General features: G+C 48.0%; 9 protein-coding genes across 9 annotated transcripts; 2 read left to right on the top strand and 7 right to left on the bottom strand.

Moving 5' to 3' along the window:
- Positions 1-153: 153 nt before the first annotated feature.
- E1B28_007970 (uncharacterized protein) lies at positions 154-1,466 on the bottom strand. Its single transcript, XM_043152752.1, has 3 exons — positions 1,131-1,466; positions 764-1,064; positions 154-692 (listed from the first exon to the last, which is right to left on the bottom strand). Exons 1-3 carry the CDS (start codon positions 1,414-1,416, stop codon positions 245-247), a joined length of 1,035 nt encoding a protein of 344 aa, XP_043010839.1. The 5' UTR covers positions 1,417-1,466; the 3' UTR covers positions 154-244.
- Positions 1,467-2,564: 1,098 nt separating this feature from the next.
- On the top strand, positions 2,565-3,574 carry E1B28_007969 (uncharacterized protein). Its single transcript, XM_043160756.1, has 2 exons — positions 2,565-2,718; positions 2,789-3,574. The coding sequence occupies exons 1-2, from the start codon at positions 2,716-2,718 to the stop codon at positions 3,221-3,223; spliced, it is 438 nt and encodes a 145-aa protein (XP_043010838.1). The 5' UTR covers positions 2,565-2,715; the 3' UTR covers positions 3,224-3,574.
- A 1,421-nt stretch (positions 3,575-4,995) lies between these two features.
- On the bottom strand, positions 4,996-6,124 carry E1B28_007968 (uncharacterized protein; the record flags this gene model as incomplete). Its single annotated transcript, XM_043152751.1, has 3 exons — positions 4,996-5,425; positions 5,488-5,776; positions 5,836-6,124. 3 exons carry the CDS (start codon positions 6,122-6,124, stop codon positions 4,996-4,998), a joined length of 1,008 nt encoding a protein of 335 aa, XP_043010837.1.
- Positions 6,125-8,434: 2,310 nt separating this feature from the next.
- E1B28_007967 (uncharacterized protein) lies at positions 8,435-8,922 on the bottom strand (the record flags this gene model as incomplete). The annotated part of the gene is made up of 2 exons (XM_043152750.1): positions 8,435-8,566; positions 8,623-8,922. 2 exons carry the CDS (start codon positions 8,920-8,922, stop codon positions 8,435-8,437), a joined length of 432 nt encoding a protein of 143 aa, XP_043010836.1.
- Positions 8,923-9,672: 750 nt separating this feature from the next.
- E1B28_007966 (uncharacterized protein) lies at positions 9,673-10,067 on the bottom strand (the record flags this gene model as incomplete). Its single annotated transcript, XM_043152749.1, has 1 exon — positions 9,673-10,067. One exon carries the CDS (start codon positions 10,065-10,067, stop codon positions 9,771-9,773), a length of 297 nt encoding a protein of 98 aa, XP_043010835.1. The 3' UTR covers positions 9,673-9,770.
- Positions 10,068-11,847: 1,780 nt separating this feature from the next.
- On the bottom strand, positions 11,848-14,345 carry E1B28_007965 (uncharacterized protein; the record flags this gene model as incomplete). Its single annotated transcript, XM_043152748.1, has 8 exons — positions 13,803-14,345; positions 13,659-13,748; positions 13,090-13,609; positions 12,812-13,032; positions 12,521-12,752; positions 12,061-12,469; positions 11,953-11,996; positions 11,848-11,888 (listed from the first exon to the last, which is right to left on the bottom strand). Exons 6-8 carry the CDS (start codon positions 12,312-12,314, stop codon positions 11,848-11,850), a joined length of 339 nt encoding a protein of 112 aa, XP_043010834.1. The 5' UTR covers positions 12,315-12,469; positions 12,521-12,752; positions 12,812-13,032; positions 13,090-13,609; positions 13,659-13,748; positions 13,803-14,345.
- A 1,018-nt stretch (positions 14,346-15,363) lies between these two features.
- E1B28_007964 (uncharacterized protein) lies at positions 15,364-15,666 on the top strand (the record flags this gene model as incomplete). The annotated part of the gene is made up of 1 exon (XM_043152747.1): positions 15,364-15,666. The coding sequence occupies one exon, from the start codon at positions 15,364-15,366 to the stop codon at positions 15,664-15,666; it is 303 nt and encodes a 100-aa protein (XP_043010833.1).
- A 900-nt stretch (positions 15,667-16,566) lies between these two features.
- On the bottom strand, positions 16,567-17,033 carry E1B28_007963 (uncharacterized protein; the record flags this gene model as incomplete). The annotated part of the gene is made up of 3 exons (XM_043152746.1): positions 16,567-16,607; positions 16,672-16,715; positions 16,780-17,033. 3 exons carry the CDS (start codon positions 17,031-17,033, stop codon positions 16,567-16,569), a joined length of 339 nt encoding a protein of 112 aa, XP_043010832.1.
- A 1,339-nt stretch (positions 17,034-18,372) lies between these two features.
- Positions 18,373-18,842, bottom strand: E1B28_007962 (uncharacterized protein; the record flags this gene model as incomplete). Its single annotated transcript, XM_043152745.1, has 3 exons — positions 18,373-18,413; positions 18,480-18,523; positions 18,589-18,842. 3 exons carry the CDS (start codon positions 18,840-18,842, stop codon positions 18,373-18,375), a joined length of 339 nt encoding a protein of 112 aa, XP_043010831.1.
- Between the last annotated feature and the right edge of the window lie 2,099 nt (positions 18,843-20,941).

Here is a 20,941-nt window from a genome sequence, read left to right as displayed (position 1 = left end):
CGCTTGCTTAGCCGACTTCCGGGGAATTCATTAACATCATCCAGATGGTCACAAGATGATGCACCGACGAACTGTTGGGCAGATTTTACCCTGTACTCATTTGTCTTCTCGAACTTCGACAGTTAGATCTCAAAGTTGTGCGGCCGAAGCCGTTTTCGGTAAAAACTCGATCCGAAATTATCGCTGCAATACAGTACAGTATACTATTACAATTTGCAAGACAAGGATCCCTTTGATTTGAATCTCAATCACTATCGTCCGACGTCTCGTCAGAATCACTCTGCGGCCTACTATACCTCGGACACGTAGCGCACCAATAGCTATACCCGCCGGCGAAGACTTCAAGTTCATCGAGGTACCGTCCAAGCGCCTCCGAGTAGGAGCGTTGTCCCGTCCCGTGCAACAGGGCCATCGTCAGTTTCACCTTCACTTCCTCTCTAAGAATAACCTTCTTAACCTCCGCTTTAGCCTTCCTCTCAGGTATACGACGCTCCTTCATCACGACAGCGACAGCGTTACGAACCCGGTCCGACTGTTCGAGTTGAACTTTTTCCATCTCCCACGAGAAATAGTCGTTGACGAGGCCGACGATGATTCCAATGGAATGTTTGAAGTCCTGCAGAACGGGAGACGAGGTTTCTTCGGGTGTGAGATCGATGTTCATTGCCCAGAGAAGAAGTTGAGATACGAATCTAAAGAAGTAGAACCACGGTGTCAATAAACCACGGGCGAGTCCGGAAAAGTTCAGATAAAACAAACATACTCGTAGTCAAAGTTGAGCAGTCGGTATGGAAGATACTCTTCAAGCGTGTCGAAGTCCACCACACTACTATCACGCGACCTGAGGCTCTGCTCAAAAGTCAGGAACAGAGCGGGACTCCGAACGGGGTCTAGTTCCATCATTTCCTGTTTGATTTCGCGGAGGAAGGATATCCATTCGGGGCGAGTGTTTTCGGTGAAAGGTGTCGTCATCGAGATCTCCGGCTCGTTATGGTTATGAACGGCTTCGCAGAGGATGTCGTGTTCGACCAAGGCTTCGCCGTGTGGTAGGTCCTCGAGTACATCTAATTGGACGCAAGATTAGCAATTGGAATCCAGAGTCGCTCAGGAAAGCGTAGGGAAGGACATACCGTCAATAATACACAAAAACTCAACCAACTGGACGACGAACACAAGTCTTCCGACTTCGCATCCTCCGAGGCAAAGAGAGAACAAATTCCCAGCGGGATTGCTGTGCCTGTAATAGGCTCTCTTGCGCTCTCTTGTCCCGGAACGAGTGCATTTCATGATCGTATTTTGAAGACCTCGTTGGATGGCGGAACCCATTTCGTCCCAGCAGTCTTTGACTTGGAACGAGCTGAAGAATGCAGAATGGCGAGAGGTGTGGATGGGTTTTGAGGAAGGGATGTTAGTCATGGTTGCTTTAGTATGAGATGGGAGCTTTGAAGCGGGTTACAGAGGCCCTTTGCTCTTGAGTGACTTTTGGGCCTCGAGGCTTTATACTTGCCGGGTATGTATATGATTTAATTTGTTTAATTCCTAATAATATGTACGCTGTGGGTACTCCTGGGGTATGTCATCTCCGGCTTGTTTCCAGATCCGAGTGTGCCTTCCGCCGCATCTATCATAGCGTACTCCAACTCAAATATCAAACTTAATCATGCCAACACTTCCTGATCCAGCCGCCGAGAAAATAAATATTGGTTTTTTCCCGGAGATATCATGAAATACTAAATTAAAAACTGGTAACGAAGATTTATTATTCAATCTCCTGGATATGCGGCTGTGGTTAGCACACTCAAACCAAAGCATCCACAAAACCGAACATGCAGTGTAAAAAAAAACCGGAAGAACCGGGAATTGACCGGGAGTTCGACGCTACCTATGTACTGCCGGTGAAAAAGAATTGCCGTAAGCTGTACATCGGAAGCGAACACGCTTTTTTATGAACCATATGATCTTAATAAATTCCAAGATTGCCTCGGCCTCGAGGTTACTTCTTGCTAGTACTATTCAAGGCCAATGACCGAATGCGACAATCGGTTACCTCGGTAGACCCTTCAATGACCATAATTATCTGAACAGAATCCGACCACACAGGGACGTTTACGTTCTATCTGTCAAGGTTAAAACGGAAGAAAATTAAAAATCCACCTGTCACGGTTATATTAAATGTGTGTTGGTCCAGGTTCTCCAACTCACGTCCATGTGGTTTAGCCTACGGCTTTTTTTCACCTCCATGACCCATCGATAATGAGACAGCTAGCCTAATCCTTACTCGCCGGAATCAGCACTGCGTGGCGTACCAGTTGGAGTTTCGGAAGAGTGAGTGACTCTCTAGTAGACTCACAGTGAGTCTAGAGAGGCCCACCAGTGCGTCCCAGAAGGACTCGGTTCATATATAGTTATCACGCACTGGTGTACTCGGAGTAGGCACGTCGTTAGTGTACATCAGGTTCCTGGCATCCACTGGATCCGAAGGGGATGTAAATCTATCTATCTAATCTATCTATGATAATCATAAACCTGAGTATGCAGCTTTTTCAATGATAAAATAAAGCAACCAGGAAGACTGCAATTTCATCAAGTCACTGCGATGGCTTCTCGAGACAGCTGAGAGCGGGCAGCACGTAGCATAGGCTTCACTTACCGGGAAAACGTCGGATCGGAGCGTACATCAGGGCGGAGTGACGTACTGGCGAGGATCTAATATTAATGGTAAGCTCTCCGAACCCAGCTGCCATGCAGCTTATCCATGTCACGACGCACATTCAATCAAAAGATCAAGGACAAATGGGAAGCCCGATTCCGGACTTCACCCCGCTATCTCAGAATGTTCCCCCCACGTTCACCCCCCCGAATCAGCCATGTAAATGCAACACTTATCGGCTTGCCACGCCAGTGGTGCAGCCTGATCGTTCAGCTACAATCCGGCCACATCGGGCTGAATGCCCACCTACACCGGATTCAACGGTCCCCAACCCCAAACTGCGACAGCTGTACCGCCACAGGCAACTCAAAACCAGAGACAGTCAATCACTTCCTCTTTGAATGCCCCACCTACCGCAAGGAACGACATCTAATGAAACAAAAGTTGGGGCGAGGAGCCGACTCTCTAGCCCATCTCTTACTGGGAAAGAAAGACACCCTGCGGGAACTGATCAAGTTCACTGGCCGTACGGGACGTCTCAAGGCGACATTCGGTGAGTTCTGCCTAGATTAACGAACATATGATAACTGCGCCATTATCAGCATCCCAATCTCGACCAACGACATCACAAGTAAATGCCAGCACTGACGCTCCCTGGAATCAACCCCTCCCTCCCCTACTCGTCATACCTGACGAGCGCCTGCATCGACAGGCGGATGTAAGCATAAGTATTATACCATCCGACCACTTACATTGTCTGCTCAGATGCCAACAGCCGTCAAAAACGTGGTTTGGAAGCCACGGACCAGCGGGGGATCTCTTTCCGTCGCTGGGGCTTTCGGTGAGGTAACTGAACACGTAGCTAGGTAGTCAAAACACTCCTCAGTAGCCTATGTGCATCTTGGGCTCCACGGCCCCCCGCACAATAAAATGATAAAAAAAAAAAAAAAAAAAAAATATTAATGGTAGCCCAGAAGGAATAAGTAGTGGGCTTCTTCGATAGAAAGTCAACTTACTACTACTAATAAGGCTAGAGCACGTAGTACTCAGGCGAGCTGTAGGCGAGCCTCATGTTGATACAAATACCAACATGAGGACGGATGCCCCGCTAAGCCCGAGCTGGGAACGAACGAGTAGGAAAAGTGACAGTGTATTCACATTGGTAGTAGGAGACTAAGTACAGTGTATTTGAGGATGCGAACCAGTACACTTTGCGCCACCAAAATTAAGTCTATATTGCACCGTAGTATCAGCGGATTTACATACGCCGAGCGTTCCGACCCTGCCCTCAAAAATGGCCATGGGGCAGCTTTGGGACTGGTCAAAGGCTGGTAGAAATCTTTACTCATTATGGCCCTGAGAAGAGCTGCGTGGTGTATTATGTAGTTTCGCAATTCTAGAAAGGATCGCTTGCGGCCGATCAACCTAACTGCAAGTGACCTAACCAGTGCGTCGCGGGATCGTGAAAAGTTGCCAAGTAGGCATACGCTTGGTCGACTAAGGACTTTCTTAGTAATAGGTTGGCAGGTTCGACTGTATTTTGGAAAAAGGGTCGAAAATGAACGACACGACTTGTGGGCCCCGCTTATCCACAGTGTAGACAGATGTTGAACAGATGCACCTTTTCGCAGGGGCCGGAAAGCCGGCAATTGCTGATGACCTGTCCAGTATTAGTAGTATACATACTAGGAAATGTGACGGACCTTCAAAGCATAGGCTGAGCAAATACTGCAAACAAGACGAACTAAAAATGAACAAGAGACGAAAAGTATCATAAAAAGCTGTACGCTTCAACCTTCACGCCGATGGGTTTAAGCGGTTGAAAACGGCTTTTTAATGAAACGTGGGCTAGACACTTTACTCACCGGGAACTTGACGTCGGAGAGCACTGCACGGTGGCGTATCACTGTTCTCGAAGTTGGCATGCAGCCCCTGGGCATCGGACAACCGGGTATGATTCAGTAATTGCTCGCGGCTGTTGCAGTCCGTGGCCTGGCAGATCTACGTTTGAAATAGATGTTTTGGAATAGCTAGTACGCCTCTTACTGGTTCTCAAATCTGCCTTTACATAGAGCTTACCATGCAGCGTTCATATTTTTAATGAAAGAGAGAGAACTAGTGAAAGGTCTCGGTGACCGGCTATTCAAATATTCAACACCGGTCTCGGAAGTAGTTTTGAAGGAGTTCATATAATTCTTTTCGATGGAAAATCAGGGTTTTATGACTATACTACTAAGAAAATTGTAAAGTAACGGTCATTTAAAAGGAGGCTAAACAATCGTGACGAAAATTTAGAAAAAAACAAACTTGAATGTGCCCGTCGATTACTTTTCCCCCGCCTTACTTCACTCGTCACCCTGGGGCTTGTGGTACCTCGGACACGTCGCACACCAAAAACTATACCCCCCAGCAAACATCTCCAACCCCTCAAGGTACCTACTCATCGGATACGACAACGCCACCTGAGAGCTCGAGTTTCCATCCAACACCGCACGTATCTTCTCCTCTTCCCGGACAATTAAATCCTTAACAGCCGCCTTCGCGTCTTGATCTGAAAGGTGGTTGTGCTCTTTCATGAGGACGGCTACACCGTTTCTGATTCGGTCTGTGGCCGAGTCCGTTAGTTGACGTTTTTCTCTTTCCCAGGAGAAGTAATCGTTGGCGAGTCCTGCGATAACTCCGATTGAGTATTTGAACTTTCTGAGGAGGGTCGAATCGGCTTCTTCGGGTGAGAGGTCGATGTCCATAGCCCATAGGATGAGTTGAGCTACGAACCTGCGGAAATAAAGTCAATAAGGAGCTGGGGAATGGGAGCGGGGGGGGGACCAAACACTCACTCATAGTCGAAGTTAATGAGACGGTAAGGCAGATACTGCTCGATAGTATCGAATTCGACATCACTGCTCTCACGAGTACGAAGAGTCTCTTCGAGCGCCAAGAGCAGACATGGACTTCGGATAGGATCTACGGCTAGCATCTCGACCTTGATGTCCCGGAGGAATTTGATCCACTCCGGGCGGGTGTTCGCTGTAAATTTTGTAGTGGGGACTGCTTCATTGCGAAGGGCGTTGCAGAGGATGTCGTGTTCTACCAAGGCTTCTCCGTGCGGGAGGTCTTCTAGGACATCTGTCGTCGTTCAAAGAATAAGTGGGTTTGTTCGGAATCAAATATCCGATGTTCCTTACCGTCGATGATACACAAAAACTCGATCAGTCGGACGACGTAGGGGAATCTCTCGGCTTCAGAAAGTCCAAAAGAGAGCGTGAAAAGATTTCCGTGCGGGTTGTCGTGCCTGTACAGAGCCTTGCGATGCTCGCGAGTGCCCGGTTTGGTACATTGTTCGATAGTTGTGTGAAGGTTCGCAGTTACGACTGGGCCCATAGCGTCCCAGCAATCTTTGACACTGAGGGAGCTGAAGAACGGCGCGAACTGACTAGTGACGACGAGTTTCGGAGAAGTAGCTCTGAGGGTCATTATGTTTTATCGTTTGAAGAGTGAGAGGTCTTCGTAATTAACCGATGTTGGTTGAGGAACAAGGCTGAGGATGAAGGGACCTCTTTTATACATAAACTTTACCTCAAGAAAAGCGCTGGACCTCAGGAGTTTGAAAGGCGACATTGTAAGTACCATGCGCCGATGTACTCTACGCAGCACTTCGTATGTGTACATTAGGTCCTGGATCCGAAGGAGATGTAATTCGGACTATCTATCTATCCACATAAGGCGGACTCGCCGTGGGAACCGGAATAGGGGCAATCGCTGATTGCCGGCATCACAGCCATTCGGAATCCGTTAACTTGCGTACCATTAACGGAGTGCGTTCTCCCTGTTCGTAGTGAGTCAAGGCTAACAGCAAATCTTTGTTGAACCGAGTTGAAGTACTAGAAATCGGTTTGCAGACCCGCAACAGAAGGACTAACGGTAAGAACGAACCAACAAAATTGCCGAAAGAGTGACTTGGCCCCGGATTTGAACAAGGGCAATCTCATTCAACGGGGTGATACTGCAAGCGTAATTGCCCGATCGAGGTATTTACTAAAGGCGATACTCTTTGAAGAACTCAGATTGAATCGCTGTCAGAATGAGTTCTCCAACACGCTTATTTAGCATCCAACCGTATGGGCCGGATGATGAATGAAATTGATATGTAATTTCCATTGTATTTGTTATTCCAATAATAGAGGTGAGAGAACTGCACTCCGTGGCCTTCACAAGTCGGTTTCTCCGTCGACAAAGGAGAGTGCTGGGCAGGGTCGGGAAGGATAACTCACCACACATTTCGCGGTGTTGGGTGGAATCTCACGAGGGGCTCACCCGTTTGATTCCAGCTAAAACGGTAAGGAAAACTAGTTTACCACCGGTGCAAAGGCTGGAATCGTTGTGGGAGCTGGAGCTACGGGTTTTGCAGTTCGCGTCGGATAAATGTCCGCACACGTACGGTTATATATTCTCTTTAGATTCGAGATCTAAGAGTCAGTCTTTCATATATCCCTAACAATCGATTTACTACATATTCCGGATCTGGAGCTAGAACTAGTTTGAAAGAAGCTATCATACTTCAGACCAAACGTTCAAGCTGTATACTGACTTGTGGGCCCAGCACAATCTAAACCTCTGATTGTCCTCCCGTGGAACGCGGCTCTTGGTAGTTATATACTTCAGTTCCTTGTATTTTCGTTGATACAGGTCGATAGCATGAAACTGATGATGGCAGAAGCATCAGGCGATCGGCAAATGACATAAGAATTTTCGGCAGGCAGGGAAAAGCCGAAAAGTCGTCACTTCGGTCTCCGCCGACTTGCCCTGCACACCCCCTACTATGGGTTATTCACCTTTACTTTCTTGGGTCCTTCTATGTTTTACAATACAAGTTATGTATCTGTGCTAATGCGATACGTTCACCACAAATTCGAGAGGGAAGAACGGAAAGTTGGCCGATATGGTACGATTTTGCGATTTGCAAGTACTTTCGTCGCCCAGGTCCGTACCGACTTGGCGGCTTTCCCGCCTTTGCATACTTTTGATGGGGGAAAAACCGAGCAACAGTCGGACAAGCTTGCCGATTCCCAACGAATGGCATGGAGGCACCAACGCCCGCAAAGGTGGGATAGTGTTTATAGGCTTTACAACACGGTATTATGATAACGCATTAGTACGAATCATCCCACAGGCGCGTCTTCAGTCACTCGGAACGGAGTTCATGAGTGCTTCCTTGCGTGCATTGACATCTATGGGTCGTGATTAAGCTCTAGAGTATCTAGATCACCAATGGCTGGAGAAGACTCAGCGCTCACACTACGGCCGAGAGCCCGTGTAATAGCCTTGCGTCGGCGAGGGTATTTCCAGAGATGCTAGGCTTCGCTAACGCACCTCCCCCGCGGCGAAGGAAACTCGGTTACCAGACGGGCACTGACGGCTTATCAGCCCCGTGCTATCGCCAAAAAAAAGTAAGACGGGATCCGTGACTACAACTTTCGTTAGCCTTGGAGCGTAAAAAACGATCGAACGTTGGACACGCCGTAAAAGATATCTTTGATTCTCAGGTGGTCGGGCTCGGGACGCCAGCTAACAGGTATGTCTGTATTGTCGAGTCAAGTCCGTGTTTGCTAGCAGGCTCTTGGTGCTTCGTCTCCACCGTTGTTCCAATCTGAGAGAAGATTAAGCCGATAGGTTGAAAGCTCTCCTGAAGTGGTCCATTTGTTCGCGTCACCTCCATTATATTCCATAACCATGATAAACAAGGTTATTTTTGGCCGAACCAAGGATCCAGACCATAAGCGTTCTCTATGAGCTGCCAACACCAAGACTCTTGTCGGCGAAAGATCTAGGGTCCTGATATTTAGAACTTGCATCTGGTCGGAACGGTGGCCGCCGTCCCGAAGGTGACCTTCGTAACGAATAATATGCCACCTGCGCCTGGCGTGGTGTTAATCCACTGTCCGTCCAACATGGATCAACGAACTAAGGCTCACTGAATTATCGAAACTGAGAAATTGAGATGGAGCCTCAGCTTGGCACGATTGTAATGGTACACGGTGTTTCATCCCCACGTTGCTGGTTGTCAACGAGGGAATGACGGGAAGAAAAGGATCCGATAATTGGAGAGGGGTCGCTGCCCTGCTTGTTTCACGTTCCTCGGTGTTGAAGTGGATATCCAAGTCGTGTCTGAGAGGTTTGGTTTGAGCGCTTTTTGCCCGTAACCCCGTTTGATTCAAGGTCTTTACGACCATGTAGATTCCTTTTGGTTCAGGAGCTGCGCCATATGCAAGCATTAAAATCTGCCAGTTAGATCTTTGGGGGGGTGGGGGGGAATTACGTGGGTTCTGGAGCTACAAAAAGAAATCGAAACGCGGTCTCATCGATATCCTGGCTCACGCCGTATTCGGTCCCAGGAGTTCGATGAACCGTCGCGGAGTCAAACAATTATTGCAAGGTCGGACTTGACGCATTAAATTTTTCGGAGTGAAAAGGAAATTAAGTTAGTCGAACCGATAGACTCTATAGAATGACAATGAATTACCCTTGTTTTGGTTGCGAGGCCCGACACTTGAAATGCCTAATAAGCGTTGGTTACCGTCTCCGTGAATGCTCCGACTCGATTGGAAATCTGTTGGCAGTTGAATCGTTTCGTTTCAATCCTTCGGCAAGTGTAAGGTATTTTGGGCCATCGATCAATTCGGTAGGTTGTCGTATGCTCGACCGGCATCAACAGTCTCTGAGGTGTCAACGAGATTGATGATGTATGCCCAAAGCAGAGGTGACTCTTATTCTGTGCCCCTTCCGACTCTCCGAATGCCTGGGGGAGGGATGTTGGCTTTTGGGTTTCGACAAATGGAAAGGCACAATAAGAGCCCCCCACTCGGTATTCACCTGGATTTTAGCGTTCGGAGCGTACCTTGTTTCCAAGACGACCTTGGTGCACGTCTTCAACAAAATTAGATTATTGGGAGGTTGAAAGAGGACCCGGACTGATAGGTCTTATGAAGCGATCTACATATCTTTAGCCCAATAAAACGCATAAACCGGTGAATCTTGATTAGGACGTATTGCCTGGAAGCCCTTCGCACCGTGTTGCCGAAATCTTATCATGAGTTGGGCTGGTTGGCGCTCCGAACGCTATCTAGATTGTAGGAATCCAAGGTTGGGCTGCAAACAGACCTTGGTGCGCTGAGTCTAAGTTGACGTGTTGCAGTCTGAGAGGAGATTCATCAGGACCGAGAGTCTCCTGGAGTTGGTCTAGCTTTGCGTCAGCCCCAAACCAAGCTTCAACGGAGCGCAAATCTTGCGATTTTCCTTCACGAATTCGAACGACCTCGATATTGACTGCGCCGGCCAAGGTTTTGCGTAAGCAATAGTGGTTCGGTTGAAATTCTTGCTGGTATGGTTCTGGAGAACCATTCCTCTTGTTCGAGCTCATCGGAACTCGACGCTGTCGCCGGGGATGATGGTGGTACTGAGAACTTGGTTCGTTCGGTCGACAGATTTGTGAGGCACACGCGTTTCATATGCGCATCACACGCCGTCACATTACGGTTTCGATTTTGAATCGCCGCTTGAACTTGAGCCCAAGCTCTTGCCACCATTATCAAGGTGGTTCTGTGTTTTCTTCCCCCCTACCGATTCCAAAGATTCAAAGCAGACAATTTTACAAAAAAGCTTGAGGAGTTGTTGAAGAACAGACGGATTCGCATTGGTGAGTCACCCCCGAGTTTTATAATTCGGTTCACCTGAGGATAACAAGGACTGCGTTCAACCAGAAGAGGCCCCTTACGCCAGACTTGTCTCTGTTTGAAACTGATAAAACGATATACGGAAAAATGATAATATCTTCCATGACGCAAGCGATAATTCTGCCACTCGGAAGTTGATGGACGTTCCAGTACGCGCGTTCGACCGCATTTCTTTTTACATCTGAATATTCGCGCATCTGCGACGTCAACGCATCTTCACGGGATCCCATAAAGATCAAATAACGGGTTGCGCCTCGCAAGGAACTCAACAATCACGTTAGCAACAATCGAAATAAGAATTGGAGTACGGAAATTGCTGGTATGAGGGGACGTCATCGTGAGGATCGAGGGTCTACATCCTCACATCCTACGTCTTGGTTGGAATTGCAAGTATTCCCAAGATGTAAATCCGCGGGTCTGGTTCAACCTCTCAGAAAATCACGTTCAATCCTTCCCTCCCCAGATCTCCAGCCCTGCTCCTTAATCTACAGCAACCTCGGATACTTGCTACCCCAAACCCCTCTCTCTAGAGACGATGAATAACTTTCAATACTCCTTCCGCCTGCCCTCCGTCCCGAACGAAAAATAAACACCACCCGCCGTTAGGGCTCGACGAATGCCAACGTTAGGGTATCATCGCCTCATGGTCCAATCACTCGAAAGAAATCTCGAGTAGTGGGATACTTTAGCTCGATACGCTTAGGCTTCAATAAAGGTCGTAGGACCTCGGTCTCTGCTTCTTATTCCAGGACGAGACGCAAAATAACGACATCCTGAAACGACCGACCTAAAGAGAGAGATGGTACACTGTGGAACGAGGATATTACTTTCCGGGCTGAATGACCGGAGATTGTGCGCTTCTGGAGTGGTCAAAGCTTGTTATGGTTTCGATAGGCGATAAGACATTGAACATTTTTAGTTTGAATAAATCGAAAGCTCGGAGGAACATTTGTTTCTTGACCAACATCAATGGAAATATGCCATCAAGCGATTCAAAAGGGACGATTTCTCCACCTTGACATCGCAAAATTCGAGATACCCCAGAATACCGCAGTGAACAAATCAACTGCTTATGCTTCGGTTTAGTACAACGAGATTAACGTTTGATTACGAGGGTAGGTACCCTCTTGGTAACCGAAAGGGCACAAGAATCTGAATCATATGACAATTCGTTTTGGCAGAAGCACTTTTTGTAATGACCAAGCAGCGACAATTGGAGAGGTTTTTCACACAAATCTTGAGACCGAACTCTGCAGATTGAATCGGGTCCTAACCGATGGCATACCTATAAGATGACACTCGAGTTTGGAAAAGCCGGACCGCGGTTATGTGGAGAGCCTTCGGGGCTGCCCTCTCAATGGTGTGTATATGTTAACGGCGAGCATAAACAAATTCATCGATTAAACCTTCGTGAATATAAACTACATATTTCCAGACACAAGCCTCATAAACCTAACCAGCTGTCGTTTAGAGGATGACGGGAAGACATCCGAGGCTAATGAGAGTATCTAAAGACAGAACATAAATCAGTGAGCAGTCAAGCGGGTGCCAACTGAGAACAATTGTGTTTACCATGGCTGTTGTCTTGGCAATTGACTGCAGTAGTTCCAGTAGAGCTAAGGAAAGAGGTTATCGTCAGCAAATGGTGTCGTCAAGTGGAGAGCTGGCGAGTGAACTAACCATGCACCGTTTTGGCCGCCAATGACAGTGATAGGACTGCAGTTGAGGCCGACGAGGGCGTCGAGAGGGCCGAGGACGATCCCGAGCAGGGCCAAAAGCGGTCCCAAAGGACCCGATTCGACGGTCGATGCCGATTGGACCTGCTCGCAACAAACGGTACCGCTATTACCTCCACCACCGTCGGTGCGTGGGATGGCTGTGGCGGCAGCAAGGGTAGTGAGGGCAGAGAGAGTAATGACTTTGTTGAATAACATGGTGAGAGAGGTGTAGTACTTGAACAGACAATTTAGAGTGTTCGAGTGAGAAATAGAATATTGATTAACGGTGGCTTTTATACGTTTTCTGGCTCTGATGTTTGACCCCAGTTGGGATTGTTCTTCAAATTCAGGACCAATGTCGAACAGCGAATCTATTGATCTGATGTCGAAGTGGAGTTGAGTGGAGTCCTTCGGGAGCGTACCTAGAAACTATTGCTGAGTCCTTCGGTGCACGGTGTCATGGACCAGTACGTGGGCCATGACGCAGGTGGCTGGACAGGGCCTCGGAGACAGGTACGTCCAGTCCAGTCTATTTTTGATTTGTCGAAAACACTGACGTTTGCCGGAACACCATTTACATCCAAGATCTGAATGGAATCTTCACGTTCCGTAAGGAACGTAAGTCAAATCCGGACGCTGCAAGACTCTACAATCCTGGCCAAAAAACATGAGTAAGGTTTTGAAGACTCAAAACAAGTGAACTGAAGACGCACCAGGTAACAACAGACATCGGGCCGTCCTCGTTTTCTAAGCCTCAGAAAAGATTTTTGAAGGCAGGACGGAAGTTTCGCTGCCACACGGCCTTTGAGTCGGTGTGCAGTGCCCCACCATTCCTTTTCGAAGTTCCATTCAATAACCCCAATGACGAGTTCGGTACCGTTCTAATTCGTCTGATCTTTGTTGGGTGCCTCGATGGATAGCTTCATGGTTCCAGCTGTCGGACAGACGGAAGTTATGAGAAGCACAGCGATACTGAATTCAATCTGCACACCTGACATGAACGAAAACTTTGGTATGTAGTGGATTTCATCATCAACACTTTGAGCGTCTGAGTCATTTTAGGAACCAACATCTACAGGGCGATGATGGATAATGGATATGCTAGCGAACCAAGTTTGGAGTTGAGTTCCGGGTGAATTGAAAATTGAAAAGCTTTTGTAGCTACACCCGAATGAACCGTTTGACTTTGTGATTGGCCAAATGACCAAATGAGCGAGAGAGGAAAGGCATCCTTGAAGGCAAGGACTGCAGTGGCTAGAGATCAACCGTGCAGTCATCTCGCGATGCGCGTCACACGCGACTGTCCGACGAGCAAGGTCCAATTTTGAGGGGTCGCCGTCTCGGCGAAACCCGACCCAAGAACCCCCATGCAAATGAGTGACTCATTAGATGAGCTTTAGGTTTCCGGAACGGGTTGAGTGGTGTTGATCCAATCGATATTTTCGAAAAGGAATGTATGGGAAATGAAATCAGCGCGGACTTAGTACCCCGCCCTTAACATGAACGTAGTCCTAAATGATGGTCATTTGGGAGAAGAGCATGTTAAGGGTAAGTGCTTACTACGGAGTTGGCCCTTGGGTACCAAGTCGACAACCTCAATTCACAATAACGACTAGTGCACAATCGGCAGGGAAAGGACCGAAAGGACCGCTTGTAAGCCCAATATATTCTAACGATGTCGAAAGGTGAGAGACGATGACACACCTCAAAATCCCTGATAGTTGTGTACGGGTAATAGAGGATGAGATTTGGATTCTCAAAACTGTTCGAAAGGCTTCCACTACAATCTGCTCAATGAAACCGTTTGATACAGAAGCTAGTTTTGATACGGCGGGAACTTGACGAGGGGTTTCGAGCTACGCCAGTTGGGAGAGTCCGATGGTCAGAAGTGAGGACAGGGCTCCCGGTATGCCTGAGTTTCGTGCCAAAGGCGGTTCAACGACGTTATTCGGCGTCCTCAGCCCTTCGAAACATGCCATTTCGGTTTTCGTTGATGGGAAGAATATCCTTGATCCTAAACGGTGTTCATCTTCATCTCAGCTATCCTCGGTCTTTTTCCGGCCCAAACTGGAGAATTCAATTTCGGCGATGTTCTGATTGCAAGACGACGAGGATATGCTTTCAAGGATTATCGGCTTCGGAAGGCGAGCTTACAGTTCTCGTGGTTACGTGTATTGTAAAATTGTTGAATGAGGGGAGGTACGTGAAGGTGGTGTTTGGGTCATGATGAGAGATTGAGACGTGCTTGAGAAAATGATCCTGCGTCGAGCTCAACGCATGTGTCATTGTCAACTCTCGCGCGAGGTTGCTTTTTGACCACCATCATCTACGCTCTGGACTTTCCTTCATCCCTTTATCTCATCATCATCAACGCAATGATATAACAATATCTATGCGCGTATTCCCGTTTCTTCCAATGACGCGCTTGATGCTCAAGTTACACCACCCGGATCGGCCTCTTGTTGATAGCGACCCTCTTTTCACCCTACCTGACGCACTTGATATGACCTTACTTCTCTGAACAAGCTTTGCAACTTGTGGTTGAAGGCGAATTCTGAGTGCCATCATCCAGTTGTTCCGTTTGGTTTTTTTGTCTTGTTGGAGACGGCGGATTCGAATAAAGGAAAGAGCTCGTTCAGATGCCAGGTTCTCAGAGGTAAGCTATGTTCGTCTGTTACGATGGGTCGTTAGCTGAATTCCTTAAAGGTCGTACATGGGCTCGACAACCATCATTCTGGACTCGGAAGCAACGCTCTGGCAACTTCAAGGATGCTAGAGAGTCACCGAAGATTTTGCAAGGCTTATCAAACACGCGAACAATTTTCTGTTGACGAGGATTCGCTCATCGACGTTAGTGTGACTCTGTTCTACTCTCTGTGGCCAGGGGATTGTCAAAAGACAACACGGAGGCGGCACGAGAGTCGTGTCTTTTCATCAGAAGGACCTGCTAAAATGGTGCGTATTCCCTTTTATTACGCCAATGTGTTACGATACCGAACTTTATGCCAGGTGCCATGATGGACGATACATGTCTCTTTACCTGAGCGTCGGTGCCGAAGGTGTTTTTCGGTGTATTTTCGTCAACCGAGTTTAATCCATTTACGCCTTTCGACACCACCTCGTTGGAAGTGGTTGGATTCGAGCCAGAGAATAGTTTGTTTAGGCGCAGGTTCTCAGAGGTGAGCTCTACTTGTGTTTCCACGAAGGATTGTTGGCTGAGCATCCTGTAGGTCATGTAGGGCGCGTACCAGGGAACTGTGAATGCATGAAATGTCATTGGCTTTGGACGCAAGAAGATACGAACAATCTCATTGACCAGGGATCATCCATCGACTTTTGTGCAATTCTCCTCCCTTCGTTCCTCGGCCCAGAAAATCGTCAAACGACTCGGAAGCGGGTGCCCACATCCACAGGACTCACATCGCTTTTTGACCTTCCTTCAAAAGATCCTCCGCCACCCTCACCAACATATACCTTCCATTTTCCCCGTTTCCCATTCAAACCACGTTCTATCCTTCCTTCTACAGGTCTCCAGTCCGACTCCTTAATCCATAGCAACCTCGGATAATTGCTACCCCAAATTCCTCTCCAGGGACCATGAATACCTTTCAATACTCCTTCCGCCTGCCCTCCGCCGTCCCGAACGAAAAATAAACACCACCGGCCGCCAGAACCATCGCCGCATGGTCCAATTCCGAGTCGGAAGAAATCTCGAGCTGTGGGATACTTTGGTTCAATAGGCTTCAATACCGTAGAACCTCTATTTCCTCATCCCCTTCCATGACGAGACGCGAAATAACGACATCCTGAAGGGAAGGGGCTGGGGGTCTACAACCGACCCGTAGACAGAGATGGTACACTGTGTAACGAGGATATCGCTTTGTATTATGTTTCTTGACCAACATCAATGAAAATATGCCATGCAAGCGATCCAAAAGGGACGATTTCTCCATTTTGCCATCGCAAAACCATCGAGATACCAGTGAACAAATCAACTGTTTATGCTTCGGTTTAGTGCGACGAGACCAAGGTTTGATTGCTAGGGCAAGGTACCCTCTCAACGACCGACTCAAGGGCACAAAAATCTGAATCATGACAATTTGTTATGGCCTGTCAAGACCCCAAAGCACTTTTTGTTATGGCCACGGTGTTATGACACCTCGCGTCGCGGTAAGATCGTGTCAGCAGCGACAATTGATTCTTGAGACTTTTTTTTCATACAAATCTTGAGACCGAACTCTGCACATTGAATCGGGCCCTGTCCGATGGCATGCTTATAGCAAAAGGCAGTCAAGGGCGCATTTGGAAAAGTCAGACCGCGGTTATGTAGAGGGCCTTCACGGCTGTCCTCTTGGTATGTATGTGTTAACGGCAAGCATAAGCAAATTCATCGATTAAACTTTCGTGAATATAAACTACAAATTTCCAGACATAAACATAACCCCGCCTTCCTTCAACCAGCCGACATTTAGACGATGACGGGAACACATCCGATGCTAATGAGAGTTCCTAAAGACAGAACATAAATCAGTAAGCAGTCAAGTAGGTGCCAACTGATAACAACTGTGTTTACCATGGCTGTTGTCAGTGCAATTCACTGCAGTAGTTCCAGTAGAGCTAAAGGAAGAGGTTATTGTCAGTAAATGGTGTCGTCAAGTGGAGAGTTGGCGGGTGAACTAACCATGCACCGTTTTGGCCGCCAATGACGGTGATAGGACTGCAGTTGAGACCGACGAGGGCGTCGAGGGGGCCGAGGACGATCCCGAGCAAGGCCAATATCGGTCCTAAAGGACCTGCTTGGACGGTCGATGCCTGTTGGACTTGTTGGCAACAAACGGTACCACTATTACCTCCACCACCGTCGGTGCGCCGGATGGCTGTGGCGGCAGCAAGGGTAGTGAGGGCAGAGAGTGTGATGACTTTGTTGAATAACATGATGATGAGAGGTGTAGTACTTGAACAGACGATTTAGAGTGTTCGAGTGAGAAATAGAATATCGTTTAACGGTGGCTTTTATACGTTTTCTGGCTTTGATTTCTGACCCCAGTTGTGGTTGTTCTTCAAATTCAGGACCAGTGTCGAACAACGAAATGTATTGATCTGATGTCGAAGTGGAGTCCTTTGGAAGGACCGTACGCCGCAGAGTCCCTCAGTGCACGGTGTCATTGAGACTGTGGACCAGTACGTGGGCCGTGACGCAGGTGGCTGAACAGGGCCTCGGAGACAGGTATGTCCAGTCTCAGTTTCATTTTGAATTGAAAACACTCGCGTTTGCCGGAACACCATTTACCTTCAAGTTCCGTAAGGGACGCAAGCCAAATCCGGACGCCGCAAGGCTCTACAATCCTGGCTAAAAAACTTGGGTAAGCTTTTGAAGACTCAGAAGTGAACTGAACTGAAGACATACAAGGTAACAAACAGACATCGGGCCGTCCTCGTTCTCTAAACCTCAGAAAGACTTTGACGGGACAATGACGGGACCGCACAGCTTTAGCAAGACAGGACGGAAGTTTCGCGGCCATACGGCCTTTGGGGTGGATTTCCTGCCATTCAGTGTGTAGTGCCCCACAACTTCTGTCTTTTCTTTCCCCTTCCTTTCCGCAGTTCCATTCAACAACCCCAATGATGATTTTGGTACAGTTTTAATTCATGTGATGTTTGGTGGCTGATAGGTAGCTTCATGACACCAGCTGTCGGACGGATGTCATGAGAAGCAACAACGATACTGAATTCGATCCGCGTACCTGACATGAAGTTTATCATCGACACTTTGAGCATCCGAGTTTGGTCTGAGTGATTTTAGGAGAAAACATCTACGGGCGATGTTTGGAGTTGAGCCCTTCCGGGTGAGTTGTAACGTGTAATTGTCGAGCTCTCGCAGCACCCTGCCGCAGACAGTTTGGTTTTTCGCTTGACCTGAGGGATGGGGGAGTAGAGGCGTATCGGAAGATAGGGTAGAATGACAATGATGACGGCGGTGGTGCTGGATCAACCTGCGAGGTCGTGCGCGTCACATGTATATGTCACTGTCCGACCTTACCGACAAACAGTGAAAACTCATATTCCGCAACTGTTGATTCAATCGATATTTTCGGGAATGCAGGTGAGGTGTAATCAGCACGCAATTGGCCCGTTCTTAACTCAAACAGTCACAAAGTAGTAACGACAATCCAACATTGCATACGAAAGAACATCAACTAGTACGGAATTCGATATACAGATATAGTCCGAGCCGTAAATATACATGTTCATAGCGCCTTCCTTGAACCAATGTTTAGATGATGACCGGAACGCAACCGATGCTGATGAGAGTTCCTGAAGACAAACACAAATCAGTAAGCAGTCAAGTGGGTGCAAAGTGCGGAAAACAATGGTGTTTACCGTGGCTGTTGTCGGCGCAATTGACTTCGGTAGTTCCACTAGAGCTAAGAAAAGAGGTTAATCGTCAGCAAATGGTGTCGTCAAGTGGAGAGCTGGCGGGTGAACTAACCATGCACCGTTTTGGCCGCCAATGACAGTGATGGGGCTGCAGTTGAGGCCGACGAGGGCGTCGAGGGGGCCCAGGACGATCCCGAGCAGGGCCAAAATTGGTCCCAAAGGACCCGCTTCGACAGTCGATGCTTGTTGGACCTGTGAGCAACAAACGGTACCACTGTCTCCTCCACCACCTCCACCTCGTGGGATGGCTGTGGCGGCAGCAAGGGTGGAGACGGCTGAGATGGCGAAGACCTTGTTGAACAACATGACGAGTGATGTGAAGTACTAGAACAGACGACTGCTGGAGTGTTCGAGTGAGGAATGGGATCTCATTTGAAGGAGGCTTTTATATGTTTTCCTGAGGTATACTCTTCCCAATTCAGGTGCAGCATCGAATAGCGAAATCTATTGAGATCCCATAACAAAGTTGAGTGGAGTCCTTGAGAATGCACCAGTCGAAACGTAATATAATGGGCAAGGGCGTGTAATTGAGGATAGCATATGAGAGACTTCCGTTGAATCAAGATGGGTATCATGAGTATTGTTCAATTGAAGTCACCTTTGGGTGACACAGGTGCCTTAATAAGTCCGAAAGCATCGAGACGGGTTTTGTCTGACCCCGCAATACCACATTGAAAAGAGGTGTCCATCCCATCTTCAACGACTCCTTCCCTGTCATCCCAGATGTTATTCCAGACTTCAAGTTGACTTCAATCTCCAAAGACCTACGATATCTCTTGATTCTAGCTGGAAAACAGAAGTTGCGAGGAAACAAAACAATGATTCCTGATTTGTACATGCCATCAAGCACGGGAAGGTTGATTGTGAATATATCGCTGGTCAACAGCTGAGTTCTTGAAGATGACAGGTCATATCGAACTTGAGGTAGAATTGTCGGCCCCCTTGTGACCCTTTGACAAGACGAGAATCTTCGCGGCGCTCGCATATCCGATGATGGTGGTACGATTTTTGATCAAGTTCGGGCGGCGACTGAAAGTGGCTACCACGTGCCTGCCTAGAGTACACGTGTCTATCAAATGTAAATTCCTATTAGCAAGTTATCTATCTACAGGAGTTGCGCAAGTGCGTTACTTTGCGTCTACGGAAAGTCAGTCCATATTTGCTCGATGATGGAGCACCCTGGAGGGGCGTCGTTGCAAGCAAAGTCTTTGCGGATGGGTCTGCGGATGGGTCGTGGTAGTTGAGGGTGCTCTCCGTTTGGCCCTGGCACCACTGGCAGCTTTTTTTCGTTTACTTGCATCCTCCTTTCTTTCCTTCCACTGCCCTCTCATAGTTGTCGCCTCGACGCCCCCCCTCTCCGTTGCTCGCGCTGTCCTCAAGCCCCCTTCCGTCCTTCAAGTCTCCGTTTAATTGTCGGATGTCTCGCAAGTGTCTTCAACATGAAACCTCTGGTGCCACGCATTCCGGTTCGGATGAAGATATCACAAGTGCGTCGCATGTCACTCTTGGTAATTATTCGACGATAGTGAGCAATACTCGCATAACCCACAGGATTCACGGGTAGTATCATTGCTCAGCATATACAGCCCATCTCAAGCACGTGTACGGGGCAGGTTCTGATTGAACGCGTCTGCAATGTTCCGAAAAAACTCGCTCATCTGAGCTTGTCTATCATAAAGACTTGGCGGAACTGACCGCAGATGACGGGCGGTGTCAGCATCCATCAGATTGGTCAAGGTTCGGTGCTGTATCGCGGAAATGGTGCATGGTTAGTCACGGATGACTCTATGTTATCCTAGCGCACACGGTTGACTTACGTTACTTACTTTTTTTTTCTCAGCTCTCTTCGTTCGCAACGACACCAGCCACGCTGGTATAACCTGCGCTTACTTCGAGGTACATACTACATGTCATGGCTGACTATTTGTCCCTATCACCATCTGGATAAATTTTCGTCGGGAAACGGAAGTTATTCCCTCTTTCTGGTTTTCTTTCTCACCAGAATCCACCTCGTGTCCAGCGCTGTGTAGAACTTTTAGTTGCATTCGTCTGATGCAAACCTGTATGTCGCAACAGATGGTTTGATTTGTTTGATATTACCTGCGGAACGGCGAGACTGTAGACTGATTTTTCTTTTATTTTCTAGATGTACTTCAGTTGAGAACTGGGTGGCAGAGGACCTACCACACATGGGGCGTAGAGGGACAATAACGCACTCAACATGACGCGCCGTCTCGTCTCAAATCTGCGTCGTAATGTGTGCACTTAATCCCCGCCATGTAATTCTGCACTTATTATTTTCCGTCTGTCATCGGAAGGAGGCTATATCGCAATTTGCAAATCATGGCAGTTGGTGACAGCCATGGGATCCTGCAGAACACATACACCGCTCTGACCGCCTAACA

The sequence above is a fragment of the Marasmius oreades genome, chromosome 4 (assembly GCF_018924745.1).
Source record: "Marasmius oreades isolate 03SP1 chromosome 4, whole genome shotgun sequence".
NCBI lineage: Eukaryota > Fungi > Basidiomycota > Agaricomycetes > Agaricales > Marasmiaceae > Marasmius > Marasmius oreades.
The sequence above is the reverse complement of the archived record's forward strand: the minus strand, read 5'-3'. Positions and strand labels throughout refer to the sequence as shown.